This window comes from Cervus canadensis, chromosome 31, assembly GCF_019320065.1.
Source record: "Cervus canadensis isolate Bull #8, Minnesota chromosome 31, ASM1932006v1, whole genome shotgun sequence".
Lineage (NCBI taxonomy): Eukaryota > Metazoa > Chordata > Mammalia > Artiodactyla > Cervidae > Cervus > Cervus canadensis.
Window position 1 is genome coordinate 34,912,645 of NC_057416.1, and position 20,627 is coordinate 34,933,271.

At 57.0% G+C, this 20,627-nt stretch overlaps 1 protein-coding gene across 2 annotated transcripts in view; it reads left to right on the forward strand.

The window, feature by feature from the left end:
* The first annotated feature begins 807 nt into the window (after positions 1-807).
* Positions 808-20,627, forward strand: part of IKBKB (inhibitor of nuclear factor kappa B kinase subunit beta) — a 50,629-nt gene continuing 30,809 nt past the window's right edge. The window contains exons 1-5 of one of the 2 annotated variants that reach the window (XM_043454697.1): positions 808-930; positions 1,440-1,562; positions 13,909-14,003; positions 15,144-15,261; positions 18,202-18,271. In XM_043454697.1, coding sequence (XP_043310632.1) covers positions 1,458-1,562; positions 13,909-14,003; positions 15,144-15,261; positions 18,202-18,271 — 388 coding nt within the window. In that variant the 5' untranslated portion in view covers positions 808-930; positions 1,440-1,457. The remainder of the gene's footprint in view (positions 931-1,439; positions 1,563-13,908; positions 14,004-15,143; positions 15,262-18,201; positions 18,272-20,627) is intronic. The other variant, XM_043454695.1, reaches the window with a different exon arrangement.

Here is a 20,627-nt window from a genome sequence, read left to right on the forward strand (position 1 = left end):
TGGATGGCATCACCAACTGGACAGCAGTAAGTTTGAGCTAGCTCCAGGAATTGGTGATGAACAGGGAAGCCTAGTGTACTGCAGTCCATGGGGTCACAGAGTCGGACACGACGGAGAGACTGAACTGAACTGATTGACTTTTTAAGCACTCTGTCACTCTGTAAAGTTAGCTATCATCTTCAGATTGCCTTTGATACTTTATCCCTGCTTGAGTAATAACACACACACACACACCTTTGTCTGCTAATATGTTGCCCTCGAACTGAGAAACTCAATAATCAAATCGAATCATGATGCCAAGCAGGTAGGAGATGAAGGATTAACAGGCTGAGAGATAGTCTCATATTTCCGCCCGTTACTGGATGAACCTGCAGTTTTGCGTTACACTATTAGATTTCCCCCCGCTCTTCTTAATTTTTTTAAAAGGGGAAGCGGAGGTTGTCACGCCTAGGGACTACAGGTGTGATTTATCATTCTCAATATGAGCCCAGGAGTCTCCAGACCAGGGGAGGGATTGCAGCCGGAAAAGCCGCAGGCCCAGGGTAATTCTTGTAAACCGTCCCTAAATCCATTCTAGCGGCGGTGGGGGGTGGGGATCGGGAAATTCCCCCACTTCAAAGTCTAGGAAGCGTGGTCAGGCTGACCCCGGGGCGGGTGAGGAAATCCCCATCTTCCTTGTCCCAGAAAGCGCTCAGGTAGAAATCGCACGTCTAGAGCACACGGGGGCGTTTTCCCCGGGGTCGGTCACCGGGCAGGGGCGGTGACGTCTGGGCCGGCGGCCCCTTTAAGGCCGGCGGTCCCTTTAAGGCCGCGACCCACGTGTCCCTTGACGTCAGAGCAGGAAGTGTTTGAGGAAGTGGCGCCCGTCTGGCGGCTCCGAGGGCCCCGCACGTTCATGTCTTCGGGGCGGCGCCCGCGCCCCGCCGCCAGGTGAGTGCCTCGGGCTGGCGCCCCCGGTGTCACCCGCCCCCAGTCTCCGAGGCTCCCAGACACGCGCATGACCGGCCCCGAGTCCCAGGCTTCCCGGGAGGGGAGGGCTGGGAGGCCCCGGCGGGGTGGTGCCGGGCGGGGGCCCGGGACGCGGCGGTGATTCGTCGGAGCCTCGGGGGGCTGAGCGGGTAGGCGGCGGGGCGGGGGCTCAGCCCGGGGATCCCCTGGTAGGTCCTGGGCGCGGGGGCGTCTTGTCCTGGGCGGGACCCCTCCCCCTATTGCTTCCATACAGCTTCGGGGTGGGGTGGGGGGGGTTGCGAAAGACAGGACTTGGCTCCCCAAACGAAAATCAGACCCAGCCACCTGCTTTTATGTACGGAGATGAAAAATCAGTTCCGATTTTTCTTTCCCATCGAAGCGCTGTGGCATCTCTTAACCTTGTCCATCTTCTCGAGTCCCACTTTTCCTTAACCATCACCTTTTGTCCCCCCGCTCCACATTGCTTGCAGCGTTAGCCGGACTTCAGTATGAGCTGGTCACCTTCCCTACCAACCCAGACATGTGGGGCCTGGGAAATGAAAGAGCGGCTTGGGACAGGGGGATTTGGGAACGTCATCCGATGGCACAATCAGGTAGGCTATGTGCTGCTGGGAGGAGCCGGGGTGCGGCACGGTTGGGGGGTGCAGACTAAGTCTCCCCCACCCTCCCTGTAAATGGGACTCATCTTGGCCCTGGGCTTCTTGGGAGAGAAAGGGCCTGGGAAGGCCCTAAGCTGACTCTAGGTTAGTGGTCTCCAAGTTTTACTGACTATATCACCTAAATAAATAGTTAAAAAAAGTTTAAGTTTTTAGCTGCAAATATATATTTAAAAAATTGCCTATCTTTGCTAACCTATTATCACCTACTAATGTATTGTGTACTAATGTATTAGATGTTTTGAAAAATGCAAACATGTTTTCATACTTTAGAAAAGTCTAAAGTGTGAAAATATTTTTAAATGTTTTAAAAGTTAATTTAAAAAACATTTTAAATACTTACCAGTTATGGGGTCTTCCCAGTGTTGTTTGCAATACCTCACAGCAAGAGTTATACACAGGCACACGAAAATGAGAATTATTGTTGAGGATGGTGGGTGAACATGCGCGTTTCAAGTAATTTTTGTAATTTTGAATTTTGGAGGCCGATTTTACATCTCATAGATCCTCTTTTCTTTCTTAATGTCTTTGACACATGAATTTTTCACCCCACAAGCGTTAGGGCTTCCATATTCCTGTTTGTCCTGGTGTTACATGCACTGAAATTCTCCACAAGAATCTCTTTAAACCACTCATCCATTTTATGAGAGTCCTTTTATTAAAATCCTGGAATGCAAAATCAAGTGGGCCTTAGGAAGCATCACTACGAACAAAGCTAGTGGAGGTGATGGAATTCCAGTTGAGCTATTTCAAATCCTAAAAGATGATGCTGTGAAAGTGTTGCACTCAGTATGCCAGCAAATGTGGAAAACTCAGCAGTGGCCACGGGACTGGAAAAGGTCACTTTTCATTCCAATCCCAAAGAAAGGCAATGCCAAAGAATGCTCGAACTGCTGCACAACTACACTCATCTCACACGTTAGCAAAGTATTGCTCAAAATCCTCCAAGTCAGACTTCAACAGTACTGAACCATGAACTTGCAGATGTTTAAGCTGGATTTAGAGAAGGCAGAGGAACCTGAGATCTAATTGCCAACATCCATTGGATCATCAAAAAAGCAAGAGAGTTCCAGAAAAACATCTACTTTTGCTTTATTGACTATGCCAAAGCCTTTGACTGTGTGGATCACAACAAACTGTAGAAAATTCTTCAAGAGATGGGAATACCAGACCACCTGACCTGCCTCCTGAGAAATCTGTATGCAGGTCAAGAAGCAACAGTTAGAACTAGACATGGAACAACAGACTGGTTTCAAATTGGGAAAGGAGTACGTCAAGGCTGTATATTGTCACCATGCTTATTTAACTTATATGCAGAGTACATCATGAGAAATGCTGGGCTGGATGAAACACAAGCTGGAATCAAGATTGCCAGGAGAAATATCAATAACCTCAGATATTCAGATGACACCACCCTTATGGCAGAGAGTGAAGAAGAACTAAAGAGCCTCTTGATGAAAGTGAAAGAGGAGTGAAAAAGTTGGCTTAAAGCTCAATATTCAGAAAACTAAGATCATGGCATCTGGTCCCATCACTTCATGGCAAATAGATGAGGAAACAGTGAGAGACTTTATTTTTTGGGGCTCCAAAATCACTGCAGATGGTGACTGCAGCCATGATATTAAAAGATGCCTGCTCCTTGGAAGAAAAGTTATGACCAACCTAGATAGGGGCTTCCCTGGTAGCTCAGACGGTAAAGCGTTTGCCTACAATGTGGGAGACCGGGATTCGATCCCTGGGTTGGGAAGATGCCCTGGAGAAGGAAATGGCAATCCACTCCAGTATTCTTGCCTGGAAAATCCCATGGACTGAGGATCCTGGTAGGCCACAGTCCATGGGTCCCAAAGAGTCAGACACGACTTAGCGACGCGACTTCACTTCAGACAGCGTATTAAAAAGCAGAGACATTAGTTTGCCAACAAAGGTCCGTCTAGTCAAAGCTGTGGTTTTTCCAGTAGCCATGTATGGATGTGAGACTTGGACCATAAAGAAAGCTGAGTGCCAAAGAATTGACGCTTTTGAACTGGGTGTTGGAGAAGACTCTTGAGAGACACTTGGACTACAAGGAGATCCAACCAGTCCATCCTAAAGGAGATCAATCTTTAATATTCTTTGGAAGGACCGATCCTAAAGCTGAAACTCCAATACTTTGGCCACCTGATGCAAAGAACTGACTCATTTGAAAAGACCCTGATGCTGGGAAAGATTGAAGGCAGGAGGAGAAGAGGTTGCCAGAGGATGAGATGGTTGGATGGCATCACCGACTCAATGGACATGAGTTTGAGTAAACTCTGGGAGTTGGTAATGGACAGGGAACCCTGGCATGCTGCAGTCCATGGGGTCGCAAAGAGTAGGACATGGCTGAGCGGCTGAACTGAACTTACTGAAATCGGATGATACTCTCCATATTTCTTCATAAGTGGGGCACTTGGAACCTCCGGCGTGTCCCCACCTGCCCCTGTCCGCCCCTGCTGGTGGAAGGCCCGTTGTCCTTGGGATCCCCCGAGTGTTAGAAGTGACATGGGACCTGACACGCTGTGAGTCGGTGCTGCACAGTTAATAGCAGGAAAGCTTCATTTCCTGTGTATGTTTTTTTGGATTCCTGTCTTGAGTAACCCCTGCCTATACTGAGTTTGGAGATCTCTGCTCGGGGGAACCCTCACTCACCCTATAGCTAATACTAGCTTCTTGACCCAAAATTCAGACACACTGAAGCCCTTGAGTGAAGGTACCCACTTTTTAATCAAGGGCCTCTAGCATCTTTCTGGGCTTGAAGAGATGGTGGATTTCACACGGATTCCCAGGAGCCTGGCTGCAGCCAGCAGGAAGAGTCATGCCGGCCTCTGGCCAGTCACGGCAGAGGTCATCTCAGACTCCCACCCTCCCCTATCAGCTGGAAGACGTGGAGCTCTGAATGGGTGGAGCAGCCCCTGGAGGAATGTAGGGGCCAGAGGACAGTCCCGCAGATGGTAGTTCTCACAGTCACCTGGGAAACTCCCGATTCCAGCAAACCCCACGGCTGGGGGGCAGGGGAGTGGGGGGTGCAACCAGAGCCTTGGCATCAGGACGGAAGAGCTAGCTCCTTCCTCAGTTCAGTTCTCTCCGTCGTGTCTGACTCTTTGTGACCCAGTGGACTGCAGCATGCCGGGCCTCCCTGTCCATCACCAACTCCTGGAGCTCAGCTCCTTCCTCAGCCCTACGCAGACCCGGGCCGGGCGCTTTCAGACGGGCCGGGGCCTTCAGAGTCTCGGCTCCAGCCCGCGTCCCGAGGCAGCCACATCTCGGGTGGGCCACTGTCTGCCGTCTCCACCCCCGAGGGCCCCTATGGGCTCTCTGGGCTTGGGGTATGGTTGTTAGATGGAGGCTGTTTCTGGCTTTATAGCTGCGAGCCCGAGAGAGAGAGAGTGTGTGTGTGTCTTCTATTTCAAGTTTCTTCTCCTGCTCAAAAACCTTATTTAAAAAAAAAACGAACTGAAAGCCAAGCTCTCCTCCCGCCGTCTGGGGCCCCTGCCCTCCCTGCCTGTCCCCTCCGGGCTCCAGCAGGTCAGTCAGAGGCCCACCGCCGGTCGGGGGTCGGTTCTCCCGGAGCTCCTCAGCCTCCCGCGCGGCCCGTGCGTCTGCGGAGGAGGGTGCCTGTCAGCCCGGACCCTGTCTGCCTTTGGGGCTCTTTCAGTTCCCTCACGGAAACTCTATGTTGTGCATGTATCGGGTGCACAAGAGTCAGCCACTGTTTGATGAAGGCCTTTTTTGGAAAAAGGAAAGCACCGTTAATCAAGCATTATAAACGTAAGCTCCCAACTAAATGGTCATTGTGACCCGGGAGAGGGACCCCAGGGCGGTGAGACCTTACACCGGGGCCCGGGTCTGGGGGTCTGGAAGGCTGCCCTGGGGGGCATCGCCTGGCAGGAGGAAGAAGCAACCTGAGAGTTGGCAGGTGGGGAGGGTGGGAAGAGGGTCCAGGCTGAGGGGGTGGCTTGTTCCGAGCCCTTGCCGAGGGTGGGTCCTGGCCAGCAGGTGTGAGCAGGTGGGCTGAGAGGGGAGCCGGGGGCAAAGGAGGCTGACATGCAGAAGGTGGGTGCCGCTGCAGGGATCCCCGCTTTGGGTGGGGGGGGACACATGGGAAGGGGCCCAGGCAGTGCTGGGCAGGGCAGTCAGCTCCCAGCCAAAAAACGCCCTGACTTCTATGGGGTAACAACTCCCACCCGGCTTATTTCAAACCACTGGCAACTTGACCACGTTTCTCTCCAAATTCCTGGATATTAGCCGTCAGCTCTTGGGGTCTGGTACTGGGACCCCACTGGTCCTGCCCCGTCCACTGGGGAGACCAGTTATGAGGTCTCTGGAGTACTCCAGGCATGAGACTGGATGAGGCTGATGGTTGTGGAGGGGGTAGATTTAAGAGCTGTTTTCAGGGTGACAGTCGGCAGGAGGTAGGGGTGGGGTGGACATGAGGGGCTGGTGGGAGGTGTCCAGCATTCGCAGGTGTGTGGTGAGCACTTAGCCGTGCCCTGGCTCAGTCCGGGAAGCACTCCAGGTCCTCCCGGGCTGGTCCCCCCATCGGGGAAATCCCTGGGCTGCTCTGGGTACTCGGGAGGGTCTTTCATCAGTGTTCACTGTCAGAACACGAGTGGCGTGTTCTCTGGGAGATCCCCTTGTGTTCCGAGCCTCTGGAGGAAGGCAGCCAGGAGAGAGGGCTGGCTGTGTGACTCCAGTCGGGCAGAGCCATGGATTCTAGTGGGTGTGACAGCTACGCATGTTTGCCTAACACGCCACGTACCTTGTCGATAGAGAGAATACTTGTACTTCCTCAGAGGAAGTCATATGCGAGAGCCTAAGCGTTGGCACCCTCATTGGGATGAGAGACACCTAATGATCAGACCCACATTTGTGGAGAACGCTCCGCGTGCCTGCATGGGTTTCACCTGCTTTGTTTCCAGCCAGCATGGCAGAAGTACTGTTGTTCTTACTCCCATTCTGTAACCGAGGAAACTGAAGTGTAGGGAGGTTAACCCTTTCCCAGAGAGGCTGAGCTAGTAGGTAAAGGAGCCAGAATCTTCTGAACCTCTTCCTCTTTGAATCCCAGCCTCACGCCTCGTCCACTGGCTTGTGTGGCCTCTCCAAGGTGGGGATCCAAGGTCAAGGACACCCCCAGAAAGGCTCAGTTTTGTCCACCGTCAGTCTTAAACTGTTTTGAAGCACTATAGTGAAAACCCGCCTTTGGATGACAAAATATGTAGGTCTTCCTTGCTAAGCAGAGACCCCGAAAATGAGTATCTCCGAGGGAGGAGGGACAGTGGAACAAATGACCCCACCCGCTTCCCTGAGGTTTTTTGCTTTTCTTAACAAGCATGGGCTTCGACAGTCCCTGTTGTGTGGATACTGTCTTAAATCTTCAGCCCAAGTACTGTCTAGATGGGCTGGTATTTTCAATAGGATGTTTTGTTAGACACAAAGGAAGAAGGAGAAGAGGAGGTGACCTCAGTGACCTCAGCTGCCACCCCTTCCAGGACTGAGAGCTTGCATCACACGCACCCGGGCTCGGGTCCCGGCTCTGGTGTGGGCAGCTTCGGGGCTTTGCGCCACAACCTCCCACGTGGATTTGGAAGAAGTTAAGATGTTGGTCCCTTCTGCTGTCAGCCTGTTTGGGCCGGAAGCCTCCAGAGCACCTTGCAGATACAAGCACTGGCATCCTGAGTCAGGCGAGTGAGATGTCCCAGGGCGCCTTGCTAATGCCACATCCTCCGTGCGCTGCGATGGGAAAGGCTGCAAAGTGCTGCCTGATCCCTGTGGATACACTGGTCACCGCCCGAGAAGTCGGGCCAGCTCTCCCTGGCCCCTCACTGGACGACACCACGCTCGCTGTAGCCTGTCTGTGTGTCTTCAGGTCTTACAGGCTTTGAGCGCTGGCCTGAGCCACCAGGGGTCCATCTTTTTGTTGGACTTTCTGTGCTCACGCTCTAGTCGAGGGAATGAAATGAACACTCAGGAACATGTCAGATAGGTGTAAACACGAGCACCAGATCGTGCGGAAATCATCACGGCTCCTGTTCAGTGAGGATGTCACTGCCAGGTGTTCTGGGTGCCTTACCCACGCTGCCTCCTGCGTGCTCGGGCGTGATAGGCGATTCTCAAGCAGGATTTGATGGGAGGTGGGATGTTCCTGCCTGGAGAATCCCGTGGACAGAGGAGCCTGGCAGGCTTCAGTCTGTAGGGTCGCGCAGAGTCGGACACGCCTGAAGGGACTTGGCACAGAGCGCGGGCTGCACGCGGTGTGGGGGGGCAGAGGCGGCAGGTCGGGTGGGGAGAGGAAGTAGGAACGTGCTCCGAGCCCCCGAGGATCAGACGCTCCGTCTCATTTGACCGACAGCACCAGAAGGGGTACGGTCACCCCCACCTTGTGGACAAAGACCCAGAGGCTTCAGTAATGAGCTGGAGGTCGCACATTCACCAGGCGATCTGACCTGCTTCCTTCCGGGCCCCTGTGGGTGGGCCTGGAGGCGAAGGCGGTGGGCGGGGTCAGCCGGCTCCCTGTGGACCAGTTGAGCCAGGGGCGGAGCTGCAGCCAGACCTCAGCCTTCTGACTCTGGGGGATGCTTTCTCTGGGGCCCTCCTTCCTGAAACACTCGTCTGGGAGGGGGGATCCGAGAAGGAACATGGAAGGTGTTTGCAGTCCCCCTCTTAGACCACAGAGGCCTGTTGAGTGGTTGCCTTGGTAACAGGAGGTGACTTCATGACCCGAGGGTGTGGACAGACCCCTTGGCTTTCTGTTTGTGGCCCCCCAGCCATCAGAAAAAGGCTGCCACTGGCCTTCGGCTCACTTCTCCTGTAGTGCTGTCCAGGGGTCCCAGAAGTCTGGGGGAGCCTGTCCCCCAAGCTGCCCTCACTTCAGGGTACACTCACCTTTGTACGCAAAAGGCAAAAAGGTCGCAGAGACTGGAAGGACCTTTGTAATCAACTGCCTTCCATGGAGACACCATCCTGGGCCCCTTTCTCCATTTTCTCCAGAGACACTGCTTTTAAATTTTGTCTCAACTCCCTAGGAGTTGGGTACCGAGATGGTTCAGGCCAAGTCTGGGATTCCAGAGAACTGAGCTGAGACTGGGAGATTCCAGGACAAATAGAGCATCATCCATGCCCTGACGTGTCGTTGCTGCTGGGGGAGACACCCCCAGAGTTTCAAAATCAACTTCCTACAGTCTGTTCATGATTAATTGAATTTTGCTTTTCAGAGAAAGTACGTGTTTAGCCACAGAAGGTCCTTCTGACTGGGTTTCTGTTTCAAGTGAAAGATCAGTCCTGGAAAGACGGGAATGTTCTAGAGTACTTCCTAGAGGGTCACAGGGTACAACATGTCTGTGTCTGTGTGGGACCCTCAGGCCTGGGAAGGCAGGGTTTCCCCTGGCACTGCAGGGCCAGGCTGAGCTGCCCACTCAGCATTGAGGCCTGTGCCCACTTAACCCCATGTGTGTTTCACGTTCACGTACAAAATTCACTCTTTAGGTTGAGTTTGACTGTTCTTCAGTCTTGAATACCAGTCTTCAGTATTGGGGTCTATTAGTGGATTCTGGGATGGGCCAGGAGACAGCTGTGTGTGAGCTCCGGTATTTGCATTGGGCAGGAAATTACAGCTATCTGCAATCACCCAGTGTATATACAGACGGATTCTATAAAAGATCTTCTAAGTCATGTAATGTCTACTCTTTGGGTTTGACTTCTCTGTCATTTTTTTTTTAAGGTTCAATCATTTATTTTCTTTCTTACTTTGGCTTTGCTGTGCTGTGTCTTCGCTGCTGCTCGGCCTTTTCTCTCGTTGCAGCGAGTGCGGGCTGCCCTTCATGGCTGCCCTTCGTGGCCTTCATGCCCGCCATGCGTGCCCTTCACGCAGGAGCTTTTCTCATTGCAGAGCACAGGCTCTGGGCACACGGCCTTCAGTAGTTGTGCGTCGTGGGCTCTAGAGCACAGGCTCAGTCGTGCGGTACACAACTTAGTGGCTCCACGGCATGTGGAATCTTCCAGGACCAGGGATCGAACCTGGTGTCCCCCACACTGCAAGGCAGATCCTTAACCGCTGGTCCACCAGGGAAGCCCTATCCGTCATCCTCATGAAGGAAGCGTACTGTTTATGCTCAGGAGACTAGTGATCCCTCCCACGGTGTCTGCGTCCTAACCCCCTGAGCCTGTGAAGGTGTTAGGTTACGCTGCAGAGGGAAATCAACGTTGCTCATCAGCTGAGCTTAGTTGGGAAGCTCATCCTGGATGATCCGGGTGGACCCAGTGTGACCGCGAGGGTCACTGAAAGGGACGGGAGACTGGAGAGTCAGTGTCAGCAGCGCAGCCGCAAAGGCTGGACTGGTCACTGCTGGCTTGGAGCTGGAGGAAGGGGCCGAGGGCCACAGGTTGCAGGCAGACCCCGGTTTCTAGGGTGGACATGAAGGGCATTCTTCCCTAGGGCCTCTGGAGAGGACGTGCCCGCCATCAGCTTGATTTCAGTCCTGTGAGACTCTTGCCAGACTTCTGCACCTCCAGAACCATCGGGAACTAAGTTGGTGTCGTTTTAAGCCAGCAGGCTGGTGGCAGTTTCTTGTAGCAGCGATAGAAAACGAGTGCGTGGTCGTGTATGTTAAAGTAGGTGCAGATTTTTATAAACTCAAGGAGACGTTCTGCAGTAACCAACCATGAGTTGCAGTATCTTCTACTGAACGGTTGCTTAAAACAACCGTCCATCTCAACATCACGTGCCCAGCGACACTCCCAGCGGCCTGGCCTCCCTGTGCAGCGTGGCCGTCCGTCCCCGCTCGTTGCTGGAGCTCGGGTTTCTGTGCGATCCCGCCCACCTGCAAACAAGCTTCCAGACATGCATCGGGATGGCTGTTGGTGGAGTTACCAGAGAACTGGGCAAAAAAAAAACGAGTCTGAACCCTAACAGGAAGTGAAACTCGAAAGCAGATTCGAATCAGTTTGAGAGCAGGGGATTTGGGAAGTTCCTGCTGCAGAGGGTGGAAAGTCTCGTGCGATGTAACGCCGTCTGGTTGTTTGTCGATGAAAGAAATCGTGGCCTCTTGACACCCCAACTCTTGAGCAGTGCTAGCTGGATGTTCAGCCAGGGTCGCTCGTCCAGCTGTCCTGGTGGGTTCAAGAGCAGCAGGATGCCAGTTTTTGAAAGAGGTCAGCTCTTCTTCAAGGGCACCTCCGAATCCTGGCCAGAGATCGGGGTTCTAACGGCGCAGTAAGTGGACGCGGTGGCAGAGCCTGGCTGTCAGCACCTGCTGCCATGGGCGATGCCGGGGAGTGTGGCTCAGAGCAGGCGTGGGCCGCCAGAGTGAGCCTTCGAAACACTGCCGGGCGAGGGGCCGTCACAGAAAGCCACATCTTGTACGATCCTCTTTATGTGAAGCATCCAGACGGCTAAGTCTGTAGAGGCAACGTGTGGATGGGTGCTTGTCTAGGCCTGGGGGTAGGGATTTCTTTGGGAGATGATGAGTATGTTCTCTTTTAAAATAATTAACTAATTAGTCCCTTGGACAGCAAGGAGATCCAACCAGTCCATCCTAAAGGAAATCAGTCCTGAATATTCATTGGAAGGACCGATGCTGAAGCTGAAATTCCAGTACTTTGGCCACCTGATACGAAGAACTGACTCATTTGAAAAGACCCTGATGCTGGGAAAGATTGAAGGCGGGAGGAGAAGGGGACGACAGAGGATGAGATGGTTGGATGGCATCACTGACTTGATGGACATGAGTTTGAGCAAGCTCTGGGAGTTGGTGATGGACAGGGAGGCCTGGCGTGCTGCAGTCCATGGGGTTGCAAAGAGTTGGACACGACTGAGCAACTGAACTGAACTGAACTGAGTGAACTGGGTCTTGGTTGCAGCACTTGAGATCTTCAGTCTTGGTGTGGCATGCGGGACCTTTACTTGCAGCATGTGAAGCTGTTAGTTGTGGCATGTGGAGTCTAGAGCCCCGACCAGGGACCGAACCCTGGCCCCCGGCACTGCGAGCCCCGAGTCCCAGCCACTGGACCACCAGGGAGGTCCTGGTGAGCGTGCTCTAACACTGACTGCGGCTTTGGCCACATGACTCAGAGTGTACCGCAGACCATCAGCGTGTGTGCTTTCCATGGATGAGTTCAATGGTGTGATACCTCAGTAGAGCTGTCGGGAAAAAAAAAAGCATATAAGGTGACTGTGTGACTGAGGCTTAACCACAGCCGCGTGGGGACTTACTTGAGAGAAGCCACTTGGGAGAGTGCCCTGGGGGTGCTGAAAGTATCTGCTTCTGGCCTTGGACCCGGCACGGTCAAAAGATGCCTCCACCTCATTCCCGAAGCTTTCATTCGTGAGTGTTGGTTTTAGGGATGGGTCTGCTAACCAACGAGTCAGGCGTCCTCGTGGACACCGTCTGTCTCTTGTCTGCGTGCGTGTGTGCTAAGTCACTTCAGTCCTGTCCAACTCTCTGCGACCCTGTGGGCAGCAGCCCGCCAGGCTCCTCTGTTCATGGGATTTCCCAGCCAAGAACGCCAGAGTGGGTTGCCATCTCCTCCTCCAGGGGATCTTCCCCACCGAGGGATCGAACCCAGGTCTCTCACGTCTCCTGCATGGGCAGGCGGGTTCTTTACCACTAGCACCACCTGGGGAGCCCTGGCTCCCACTGTCCTTTTCTCCCAGGTGGGCCCTTGGTCTGCAGGGATCGTGGCTGGATTGGTGGACCTGTGACCTCGATGCACGTCTGCTACCCTGAGGAAGCACGTGTCCCTGGGGGCCTTGCCACGACCTCGACGTGCATCCGTTGAGTCCCAATCTGGAACGAATGAATTCCTGCACTTATAAAACTTAGGATTCCTCATAATGCATGTTTTCATAAGCAGAGAAAATGGTCCAATGGGGCCTCTAGGATTCCCATCTTTCATTTGGGCACCGGTGGAATTTTGGTACCATTCTGAAGCCTTTTCTTGCTGGATTTCTCCTCTGCCTACCCTGCAGGTCAGGGCTGGTCCCAGGGCATATGGACTCTTAGGGGGCTCACACCACAGGGGCCTGGGACCCGCCGGGTGGGGCGGAGGTCGGCTCACTCACTGATGGCAGGGCCGGCCCCCGGCTGCTGCTGCCAGAGCTGTGGCCGAGGCCGTTGCTGTCCCTCGGCCGTCCTGGGAGCCCTAGGGGCCCAGGAGGGGGCAGCCATGGGCTCTCCTGGGTGCTGCCTGGACACCCAGGGGGAGGGAATCGTTAATCTTGGGGACCCAGGCCATCTGTCTTTCACAAGAATTGTAGCGATTCCCTCCTTCCCTTTCACGAAGATTCCACGGAGGGCACTATGTCAGTTATTGCATTAGAGGTTAAACTCCTGAGGATGGACAGGCCTATAGTTTAACAGAGGAAAGGGGAAGTAACCGTGTGACCCTGCAGAAAATAAGTCTTTGGCGGGTAAGTGCCGTGAAGGAGTGCCCTGTTGAGACAGGAGGGCACCCTGCCGTGGGGGGCACCCGGGCCTTGCCCCAGAGCAGAGACCAGAGGGCACAGGCCGGGCCAGCAGTCTGACCCTGACTGGGCATCAGAGGCCTGGGGTGGAGTCGCAGGAGGAGGATGGAAAGGTGGGTTGGAGCCCAGCTTCAGGGAGTTTTAAATGCCAGCGGTGCCTGCATGGGTCCACCCCCAGGCGTGTTGCCCAGTGCCTGCTAAGGGCTGGACACTGCTAGGGGCTCAGCTCCAAGGCACCCCCTAGAAGGTTGGTGTCAGTGTTCCCACTGTACAGATAGAGAAGCCGAGCCAGAGCCCGTGGTCTGCCCAGCGTCACAGAGCTGGTAAACAGCTGTGTTGGGATTTGAATCAGCATGTGTTCCATGTCCTATACCAGGCTTGCCTTCTCTCTGGAGGGAGAGACAGCGCCCCCCGCCGCCCGCCCCCAGTGGGAGAAACAGGAAACCTGAAGCCAGGGTGTTAACCGTTAGGCTGAAGCGCAGGGAAGTACCTTTTGCATGGGTCCAAGGTCAAGTCCAGTAGTGCCACGGGTCAAGGAATGAGGATTCTCTTGGGCAGAAATGGTCCAAAGAGATCTCGAGGGGGAGGTGGGGACAGGGCAAAGCCTGGGTGCAGACGTGGGGTGCATAGTGATGAGCAGGGGCAGGCTGGGAGGCGGGCTGGAGGGGACTCGGGGACATCCGTTAAGCAGGCCCGCTGCCGGCCTCTGGAGCCTGGAGCTGAGCGCGGGCTGTGTTCTGCGCCCAGAGGTGACGGCTGTGGGTTTGGCCCTTGGCTGTCTCTGATCGTCCCGCGCATCCTCTGCAGGAGACGGGCGAGCAGATCGCCATCAAGCAGTGCCGGCAGGAGCTCAGTCCCCGGAACCGTGAGCGCTGGTGCCTGGAGATCCAGATCATGAGGAGGTGAGGGCCTGGGCACCAGCATCCTTGGGGTGGGACCACGGGGGGCTCGGGGTGCAGGGGCCGGGGGACCTCGGGGCTCAGGGGACCGCAGAGGCTCGGGGTGACCGTGGGGGCTGGGGGACCGCGGCGCTCGGGGTGACCAGTGCGGCTCAGGGGACACTGTAGTGACTCTGGAGGAAGCCAGCTGGGCCTCGGAATCTGGAGCCCCAGCTCTCTGGAAAGAGGCGTGAGTCCCAGCGCTGATACCCTAATACAGGCATCAGGGCCCCAGCCAGACTGTCCAGGCGGGCAGCCGCCGGAGCATTGGCAGTGGCAGCCCAGCACCCGGCCCCGCCAAGGGCTCTGGGTGGGCTTCCTTTGTTATATGATATAAAGTAGCCGTCACGCCGAGCTTTCCTTTGTCAGCAAAGATCCTTTTTCCCCGGTGTTTCCAGTTGTGAGCTGGTAGGTGAGTTTCCCTGCTATGAACCTTTTGCCAGAGTCTGTTCCTCCAGGGGGGCCGGGGCGGGATGCTGGGGGGCTGCCCTCCCAGCTGGGAAGGCCTGGGGCAGTCACAGCCCAGCGGGGGCTCCCTCCCAACCTCGGGGAAGGGGTGTCTCCTTGTTTGCATGTGCACACACACGTACTCACAGCACACATGCCATGTGCACACACATGCCACACACACAGACACACATGCCACAAACACACCACGCACACTCCACATACAGATACACACACCACACGCACACACACACAGACACACCCCACATATACACCACACACACAGACACACACACACACACACCATACACAGACACTCCACATAAAGACACAGATGCAGACACACACACACCACATGCACAAACACGACACAAACACGCCACCCACACACCACGCACACACACCCCATCCCCACCCAGTGGCGTGCAGTTGGGAGGCGCGGGGGGCCTGCTGGGGGGCCTCTGAGGAGAACCACGTCCCCCAGGGCCCTCGCAGGGCCAGGGCTCATGGCGCTGACCGAGTGCTGCCGCTGGGGCCCTGGGCGAGGGGCCAGCCGTGCCCTCGCCCCTGCACCCTCCAGACCCTGGCACCTCGAAGCCCTGGGGGGCAGGGGTAGGCCCGGTGTCCGCCCCCCTCACCCGTTCCCCTTCCCCCCAGGCTGAACCACCCCAACGTGGTGGCCGCCCGGGACGTCCCTGAAGGCATGCAGAGCCTGGCTCCCAACGACCTGCCTCTGCTGGCCATGGAGTACTGCCAGGGCGGGGACCTGCGCAAGGTGAGGCTGCGGGGCCTGGGGCGGGCGCCCAGGGTTGGGGGCAAGGTGAGGCTGCGGGGCCTGGGGCGGGCGCCCAGGGTGGGGGGCAAGGTGAGGCTGCGGGGCCTGGGGCGGGCGCCCAGGGTGGGGGGCAAGGTGAGGCTGCGGGGCCTGGGGCGGGCGCCCAGGGTGGGGGGCAAGGTGAGGCTGCGGGGCCTGGGGTGGGCGCCCAGGGTGGGGGGCAAGGTGAGGCTGCGGGGCCTGGGGCGGGCGCCCAGGGTGGGGGGCAAGGTGAGGCTGCGGGGCCTGGGGTGGGCGCCCAGGGCGGGGACCTGCGCAAGGTGAGGCTGCGGGGCCTGGGGCGGGCGCCCAGGGCGGGGACCTGCGCAAGGTGAGGCTGCGGGGCCTGGGGCAGGCACCCAGGGTGGGGGACAAGGTGAGGCTGCGGGGCCTGGGGCGGGCGCCCAGGGTGGGGGGCAAGGTGAGGCTGCGGGGCCTGGGGTGGGTGCCCTGGGCTGGGGGGTCAAGGTGAGGCTGTGGGGCCCTGGGCGGGGTTGGGGGCCACCCAGGGTGGGGCGCGGAGGTCAGGGCAGGGCTTGGCGTGCACGCTGCGGCTGTCCCTTGAGTGATGAGGGAATGCCACCGGTCTGAGTCCAGGGCGGGGCCAGACCAGCCCCAGACAGACCTTCCTCCCCCAGCAGGCAGGGCTGTGTCAGCCCTTCGGTGCTCTATGGTCGCCGTCCCTGTGAGCACAGCTTCTCCCAGACGTGGCCGCCCGGGGTCACGGAGCGGGGCAGGAAGGGACTGACTCGGCCCTGGCGGGCCGGGCCAGGGACCCAGAGCCGCCGCTGACGCAGCTTCTGGGCTCCGCTCCCCGCCTGCCTTCCCCACGTCTGCACATCTCTGTATGGGGCAGTGTGTGTCCCATCTCTGAAACGGTACCATGACCTGCTCTTACTCATGGCCTTGTGAGCAGCCCCGCGATGCAGGGGAAACAGATGGGATCCCCAGTGAAGCGGGGGGCGCATCGTGGCCCAGAGGGGCTGGGTCGCCACAGCTGCAGTGGCAGAGCCCGGGTCTCACCTGCGGGTCCCAGCCGCGGGCCCCGCTCCGTCTGTGAGGACAGTAGTGTGAAGACAGAGCCCGAGGACCGTGCAGGCTCTGGGCAGAAGGTGGCTTTGTATTGCAGAGAGGTTGCCTGTCCGTGCAAACCCGTTACTCCTCACCCCGGAAGAAGGTGCACGGTTACGGGCAGGGATGGGGATGGGGAGGGCAGGACAGCCAGCAGGTGCCCCGTGCCCCCTCGGCTGCTCCCAGAGCCAGCGGCGCCTGCTTTCCCGCTGATCTCCTGTCCCCTGCCACTGTTCCTCTGCAGAGGGACTTTCCATGAGGCCCATGTGCCCGAGCGGCCATCTCCCGCCCGGGGGTGTCAGGGCAGGATGTGAGCACAGTCGCTGGCACGGCCCATGGGCAGGGACTGATAGGAGAAACGGGGACTGGACAGCACTTCCGTTTTCCTCACTTATTTTCCTAACCTTTGACAGCCATTGGATTACTAACTACAGCTATTTAGGGAGATAAGGCCGTGTCCCTGACGCCGAGTGGACACTCCTTGGCGGGCAGCGTGGGCGGTAGGTGGGAGGCGACCAGCTTACGGCAGTGGTGGGCCTCCGACGTCATCTCATGGCCAGCAGGGGAGCTGGGCCGCCAGGGAAGACAGTGACACAGACTGGGGCGTGATTGACCCGGCCCGGGGTGCAGGGTGGTGCGGCGGAGGCGGGGTGGCGCCCCACGGGGCCTGCGTCCACGCGGTCACCAGGGGAGATCGGTGGGGGGGTGGCGCTGCTGTCCCGGCTCCCGGGGTCCATTCTCTCGGTTCCAAGTGGAGTGGCCTGTCTTTCCCCGCTCCTGAACGCTCAAAATCCATACTCCTGGACGGGGAGACAGGGTCGGCCAGTGCGTGAGCGAATGTAGAAGCCAGAGCTTATCGGAGGAGTGAGGCGTGTGTGCCCGGTATGGGAGTAGCTCATGGACTTAACATCGGTGCCCCTTGTGTCTGGAAGTTGCTTTCTGAAGTTGAGGCCGGCTTCTCACAGCAGGCCGAGCCTCTCGATAGGCTACTGGGGCCAGGAGGTGGACGAGCCTCAGGTGGACTCGCATCCTGAGGCAGTTCCGTCCTGCAGCGGCCGTGGGGGCGGACAGACGCCTTCGGTCCGGCATCTTCACCCATGAACTGGGAAGGCCGCCGATGCTGGCCTCAGAGGTGGGCAGGGCAGGGTGCAGTGAGACGGGGCAGCAAGGCTCCACGGAGCGCATCCACGCAGCTCTCCATCCGCGAAGAGCAGGAGGGCTGTGCGGGCTCTGGGCGCAAGCTGGCTTTGTACCGAAATGAGGTTGCCTCCATCCACATCCCCTCACTCCTCCCTAGGGAAGAAGGTGCACGGTTTGGGGCAGGGATGGGGCTTGGGGGGCCGGACAGCCAGGTGATACTGTGTCCGCGCTCGGCCATTCCCGGACCCAGCGTCGTGTGCTTCCCCGTTGCTCTTCTGGCCCTGTCCTGGTGCCAGCACGTGGTGAGTGCTTGCCACGTGATCCCTGCTGTCATCCCCACCCAGGGCAAGGGGAAGGGGTCGGAAGGAGGGGTTCAGTGGGTCCCCAGGGCTCTTGGGAGCAGTGGATCAGCAGTGGCTGATCTGGCTGCGCCCGCTTCCCTAAGACTGTGGCTCAGGTGAGGCTCCGAGAACGGGTCGGGGTCGCACACATGAGCACCTCCAGGAGCTCGCAGGCTTCCTTTCTCCTTCCCCGCCCGGGCCCCGACCCCACCAGTCCTGCCGCCCAGCCGCCTGCCCACCCAGGACCCGGGGAGCGCTCATATGGCCTTGGCTTGCGGAGGACCCTTGTGGATAGCACGTTGGTGGCTGGTGACTGCTCCCCCTGACGCCTCTCCCCCCTTCTCAACAGTACCTGAACCAGTTTGAGAACTGCTGTGGCCTGCGGGAAGGAGCCATCCTCACCTTGCTGAGCGACATCGGTAAACCCCAGCCCCGGACATCTGGCTGTGCCTGCCAGGGAGGGGCCTCGCGGGGGCAGAGGGGAGGTGACGGGTCTGCCGGTCTCTGCGGAGGTGGGGTTGGTGGGGACAGACAGTGGCAGGAGACTGGTGGGGGCGGCGGTCGACAGGGCCTAGTCAGGCGGGCGCTGAACTCAGATAGATATCCCTTCCTTCCGGACTAACTCATGTGCACAGAGGAGCAAGTTTCCTTTCCCGTTAAAGAGCCCCACTCCCAGCTTTCCCGGCACGGCCAGCGATGGAGTTGGTTGTCCTTTGAATTCATCTCATCCCTTGGCAGTGAATTTTTCCACTGCCTTGTTGGTACTTCTCTTCCTGGCCGAAGGCATAGGAAAAAACGGTGCTCCTTTAAACCCTGTTTAACCCTTGGCGTTCTCCGGGGAGGGTGTTGACGGCCCTCTGAGAAGGCCCGGCTGGCCTGGGCAGCAGGAGCCCGACCTTGGCGTGCAGCGGTCAGATACCACCTCCCCGGCCCTGGCGCCTGCTCTTTTGGGGTAAATCTGCAGGGTTGATGGTGCCAGGTGCCAGTCCGAGATCTGGAGTTGAGAAATAGCCAGGGTTCGTCACTCAATGTTTGCCCCCAGCTTGGGGAACAACACCGTTTTCACCCCTCGCCCACTGCACCCTCTTGGAAGCTGTGTGTTTTTTCTTTTGGTATGTTTAGACTTTGTCTTTAGGAAAATACCAAGCATATAGGAAAGTCGGAAGAGCAGTGCAATGAACCCCACATGCCCTTAACCCAGGTTCACCAGTTATTGCCACCTTGCCCCGTCTGTAAAGCCGCGTTGCTGACGCTTGGCCTGGGAGGGTAGGGGGGCTTGCAGTGCCCGGGGCTTTGGCCTTGCCCCTGCCGCCTCTTCACTCTGGGCGAGAAGGAACCGACGGGGAGTGGAGTGACGACGTGCTTACGGTTAGGATCCGAGCAGTGGGACGTGGAAAATTCCCGCTCACTCTCGAGCCTGTGTCTGTCCTGTGGATGGGGTTCACGGTGAGGACACGGTGACGTGGCAGCAGTTTGGGGTTTCTTTTCCAGCTCCATTGAGGTGTAATTGACGTTTGACACACGTGAGTTTCAGATGTGCAGCGTGAAGACGTTGCAGCAGTTTTATGTGGCCTGAGTGTGCGTCCATCATCAGCCAGACTGCTTCAGAGAGGGAGGCGCCCTCTCTGACTCCCTAGAGAGTCCAGTCCTTCGGCCAAGATCCCACCTGCTCCCTGGACCCCTGCCCCACGCTGGCCCATCCCCGCTGTGCACGGACGTTTACGTGTCTTCTGCGCTGGTGGCCACATCACAGTTTATTCTCTTGAGTCGAAGCCAGGTCAGAAGGTTGGAGCATGTTGTTTTGCTCTTTGTGGACAGCTTTTGTCTCTGGTTAGAGCTTCAAGTTTTTCTGTATGGAATTTCTTCAAATGTTGTGCTTTCGCTCAGTAGGTTATTTGTGCATTCAGGAAATTGTTGTTAAGATAGCCTCTGCGTGATTGTCTCAGGCACCCAGAACTGTCCACTCCCTCCTGTACCTTTAGCATCCTCCAGTGACCCTCGGGATACTTACGGAGCCTCTGCGGGTCTTACGTTCTCGGTGTGGCCACGTGTCGTGTCCAGGTACTTCCTGTGGTAGCTTTCTGTTATGTATTCAAGAGGTGAGTGTGTGTGAGTTACACGTAAGTCAGAATAGTGAGGACAGGTAAGCCCCAGGGAAGCGTGTGTGGTCCCACTCTCCTGTCAGTGGATGAGTGTCAAAGGTCGTTAGGTCGCCTGTTCCCTGTCTTCCTCTCTGGCCCCGAGTTGGAAATAACGAGGCTTTCTTTGAAGTGCTAGTCCGCTAGAATTAAACTCGTGAAGGCCAAGAATTCGTCATCGCTGTGTCTCCTGCATCTGCAATACATACTTATCAGTGAATGAGATAAATCCCAAAGGAAATTAGATTAAGGGCCTACTTTTTATTTAAAAGGACAGCTGTTCACATATGATTAAATGAACTGTCGGGGGTCAGATAGCAGCTCTTGCCGCCTGTTAGCCGCGTGACCTTCGGCACATTTCCTTTAATGGAGTTTGGGTCTCCAGTGCCGCACTCGGGCCTCCTCTGGCTGCGGCGAGTTGGGACTGCTCCCCGTTGTGGTCCGTGGGCTTCTCACTGCAGCGTCTCCACTTGTTGCCGAGCACAGGCTCTTGTGTGGACAGGCCTCAGCGGCTGCGGCACTCAGGGTCCGTAACTGCGGCTCGCAGGCTTCGTTGCCCTGAGGCTCGTGGGAATCTTCCTGGGCTGGGGATCAAACCTGTGTCCCCTGGATTGGCCGGCAGACTTTTAAGCACTAG